Here is a 4,189-nt window from a genome sequence, read left to right as displayed (position 1 = left end):
GTGAGAGAGAGAGAGAGAGAGAGAGAGAGAGAGAGAGAGAGAGAGAGAGAGAGAGAGAGAGAATGAATGGATGGGTGACTGAGTGAGTGAGTGAGTGAGTGAGTGAGTGAGTCAGAGAGAGAGAGAGAGAATGAATGGATGAGTGAGTGAGACAGAGAGAGAGAGAATGAATGGATGAGTGAGTGAGACAGAGAGAGAGAGAATGAATGGATGAGTGAGTGAGACAGAGAGAGAGAGAATGAATGGATGAGTGAGTGAGACAGAGAGAGAGAGAATGAATGGATGAGTGAGTGAGACAGAGAGAGAGAGAATGAATGGATGAGTGAGTGAGACAGAGAGAGAGAGAATGAATGGATGAGTGAGTGAGACAGAGAGAGAGAGAATGAATGGATGAGTGAGTGAGACAGAGAGAGAGAGAATGAATGGATGAGTGAGTGAGACAGAGAGAGAGAGAATGAATGGATGAGTGAGTGAGACAGAGAGAGAGAGAATGAATGGATGAGTGAGTGAGACAGAGAGAGAGAGAATGAATGGATGAGTGAGTGAGACAGAGAGAGAGAGAATGAATGGATGAGTGAGTGAGACAGAGAGAGAGAGAATGAATGGATGAGTGAGTGAGACAGAGAGAGAGAGAATGAATGGATGAGTGAGTGAGACAGAGAGAGAGAGAATGAATGGATGAGTGAGTGAGACAGAGAGAGAGAGAATGAATGGATGAGTGAGTGAGACAGAGAGAGAGAGAATGAATGGATGAGTGAGTGAGACAGAGAGAGAGAGAATGAATGGATGAGTGAGTGAGACAGAGAGAGAGAGAATGAATGGATGAGTGAGTGAGACAGAGAGAGAGAGAATGAATGGATGAGTGAGTGAGACAGAGAGAGAGAGAATGAATGGATGAGTGAGTGAGACAGAGAGAGAGAGAATGAATGGATGAGTGAGTGAGACAGAGAGAGAGAGAATGAATGGATGAGTGAGTGAGACAGAGAGAGAGAGAATGAATGGATGAGTGAGTGAGACAGAGAGAGAGAGAATGAATGGATGAGTGAGTGAGACAGAGAGAGAGAGAATGAATGGATGAGTGAGTGAGACAGAGAGAGAGAGAATGAATGGATGAGTGAGTGAGACAGAGAGAGAGAGAATGAATGGATGAGTGAGTGAGACAGAGAGAGAGAGAATGAATGGATGAGTGAGTGAGACAGAGAGAGAGAGAATGAATGGATGAGTGAGTGAGACAGAGAGAGAGAGAATGAATGGATGAGTGAGTGAGACAGAGAGAGAGAGAATGAATGGATGAGTGAGTGAGACAGAGAGAGAGAGAATGAATGGATGAGTGAGTGAGACAGAGAGAGAGAGAATGAATGGATGAGTGAGTGAGACAGAGAGAGAGAGAATGAATGGATGAGTGAGTGAGACAGAGAGAGAGAGAATGAATGGATGAGTGAGTGAGACAGAGAGAGAGAGAATGAATGGATGAGTGAGTGAGACAGAGAGAGAGAGAATGAATGGATGAGTGAGTGAGACAGAGAGAGAGAGAATGAATGGATGAGTGAGTGAGACAGAGAGAGAGAGAATGAATGGATGAGTGAGTGAGACAGAGAGAGAGAGAATGAATGGATGAGTGAGTGAGACAGAGAGAGAGAGAATGAATGGATGAGTGAGTGAGACAGAGAGAGAGAGAATGAATGGATGAGTGAGTGAGACAGAGAGAGAGAGAATGAATGGATGAGTGAGTGAGACAGAGAGAGAGAGAATGAATGGATGAGTGAGTGAGACAGAGAGAGAGAGAATGAATGGATGAGTGAGTGAGACAGAGAGAGAGAGAATGAATGGATGAGTGAGTGAGACAGAGAGAGAGAGAATGAATGGATGAGTGAGTGAGACAGAGAGAGAGAGAATGAATGGATGAGTGAGTGAGACAGAGAGAGAGAGAATGAATGGATGAGTGAGTGAGACAGAGAGAGAGAGAATGAATGGATGAGTGAGTGAGACAGAGAGAGAGAGAATGAATGGATGAGTGAGTGAGACAGAGAGAGAGAGAATGAATGGATGAGTGAGTGAGACAGAGAGAGAGAGAATGAATGGATGAGTGAGTGAGACAGAGAGAGAGAGAATGAATGGATGAGTGAGTGAGACAGAGAGAGAGAGAATGAATGGATGAGTGAGTGAGACAGAGAGAGAGAGAATGAATGGATGAGTGAGTGAGACAGAGAGAGAGAGAATGAATGGATGAGTGAGTGAGACAGAGAGAGAGAGAATGAATGGATGAGTGAGTGAGACAGAGAGAGAGAGAATGAATGGATGAGTGAGTGAGACAGAGAGAGAGAGAATGAATGGATGAGTGAGTGAGACAGAGAGAGAGAGAATGAATGGATGAGTGAGTGAGACAGAGAGAGAGAGAATGAATGGATGAGTGAGTGAGACAGAGAGAGAGAGAATGAATGGATGAGTGAGTGAGACAGAGAGAGAGAGAATGAATGGATGAGTGAGTGAGACAGAGAGAGAGAGAATGAATGGATGAGTGAGTGAGACAGAGAGAGAGAGAATGAATGGATGAGTGAGTGAGACAGAGAGAGAGAGAATGAATGGATGAGTGAGTGAGACAGAGAGAGAGAGAATGAATGGATGAGTGAGTGAGACAGAGAGAGAGAGAATGAATGGATGAGTGAGTGAGACAGAGAGAGAGAGAATGAATGGATGAGTGAGTGAGACAGAGAGAGAGAGAATGAATGGATGAGTGAGTGAGACAGAGAGAGAGAGAATGAATGGATGAGTGAGTGAGACAGAGAGAGAGAGAATGAATGGATGAGTGAGTGAGACAGAGAGAGAGAGAATGAATGGATGAGTGAGTGAGACAGAGAGAGAGAGAATGAATGGATGAGTGAGTGAGACAGAGAGAGAGAGAATGAATGGATGAGTGAGTGAGACAGAGAGAGAGAGAATGAATGGATGAGTGAGTGAGTCAGAGAGAGAGAGAGAGAATGAATGGATGGATGGATGGGTGGGTGGATGAGTGAGTGAGTCTCTCACGTGCAGTCTGCCGCGCAGTTCTCTGTCGTTTCGCATCTTCACGTAGATCCGCTCATCCAGACTCAGCCGGATCAGATCCAGAGGCTCTTCTACGGTGTTGGTGGTTTGTTGCTGCAAATTAAGTTTCAGTCATTTTCATTACAATAATACAGATGAACAACCGTCTGAGAGCTGCTGGTTATAAACTGCCTCGACATTCTCGTGTGTTCAGCGAGACATACATGAAAACACCCGCTGTGACTGAGCTCCGTCACTACCAAACTATTAAAAACATACACTTGCTTATATACAACGAAACAGCATACCTGCTCAGCGTCGTCCGCCATCTTTCAAAGTTACCCAAAATGCTTTTCGCTTGTCTCACACAAATCATTGGGCGGGAGATGTTTCCTGTCAGACAAACATATTCCTCCAGGGGGCGCTTGATGGCCCAGAAAACTGAACGCGCCGTCGAGAGGCATTCACATTTTAGGACGGATTTTGTCTTACAGAACAAATTTGTACACAACAAAAGTGTGATATCTTACATCTATAAATTTCAAGAACGGTGTAACTGATATATAAATGAAAATCAATCTTTGTAAAAACATATCCTTAAACATCTTTATACATTCTTGTCCAGCATCACAAACGTCGTTGATTGGTCCATTCCGGCCAGCGCTGAGAAGAGTAACGCCTTGGACGCGATTCTTCAGGAGCGATTGATCTAAATATATGCTGATTACAATGTTTGACGTGAAAAAATGATTCTTACCATACAGGGCCGTGCACAGACATTTTGAGGGGCAGTGGCCGAAATCACTGGGAGTGGGGCAGTTATTGCTCAGCCATATATGTATATGTATGTGACCCTGGACCACAAAACCAGTCATAAGGGTCAATTTTTTTAATAAATAAGCTTTCCATTGATGTATGGTTTGTTAGGATAGGACAATATTTGGCCGAGATACAACTATGTGAAAATCTGGAATCTGAGGGTGCAAAAAAATCTAAATATTGAGAAAATCGCCTTTAAAGTTGTCCAAATGAAGTCCTCAGCAATGCATATTACTAATGATAATACCGTTTTTATATATTTACGGTAAGAAATTTACAAAATATCTTCAAGGAACATGATCTTTACTTAATATCCTAATGATTTTTGGCATAAAAGAAAAATCGA

General features: G+C 43.4%; 1 protein-coding gene across 1 annotated transcript in view; it reads right to left on the bottom strand.

The window, feature by feature from the left end:
• The window catches only part of LOC107676354 (U6 snRNA-associated Sm-like protein LSm3), an 8,423-nt gene extending 5,013 nt beyond the window's left edge, over nt 1-3,410 (bottom strand). Inside the window, exons 1-2 of the mRNA XM_016470876.1 lie at nt 3,333-3,410; nt 3,028-3,138 (exon numbers count right to left, since the gene is read on the bottom strand). Coding sequence (XP_016326362.1) covers nt 3,028-3,138; nt 3,333-3,353 — 132 coding nt within the window. The 5' untranslated portion in view covers nt 3,354-3,410. The remainder of the gene's footprint in view (nt 1-3,027; nt 3,139-3,332) is intronic.
• Between the last annotated feature and the right edge of the window lie 779 nt (nt 3,411-4,189).

The sequence above is a fragment of the Sinocyclocheilus anshuiensis genome, unplaced genomic scaffold (genome assembly GCF_001515605.1).
Source record: "Sinocyclocheilus anshuiensis isolate Anshui unplaced genomic scaffold, SAMN03320099.WGS_v1.1 scaffold4015, whole genome shotgun sequence".
In the NCBI taxonomy this organism is placed as follows: domain Eukaryota; kingdom Metazoa; phylum Chordata; class Actinopteri; order Cypriniformes; family Cyprinidae; genus Sinocyclocheilus; species Sinocyclocheilus anshuiensis.
Note: the sequence above shows the minus strand (reverse complement) of the source record. Positions and strands in the feature narration are given on the sequence as shown.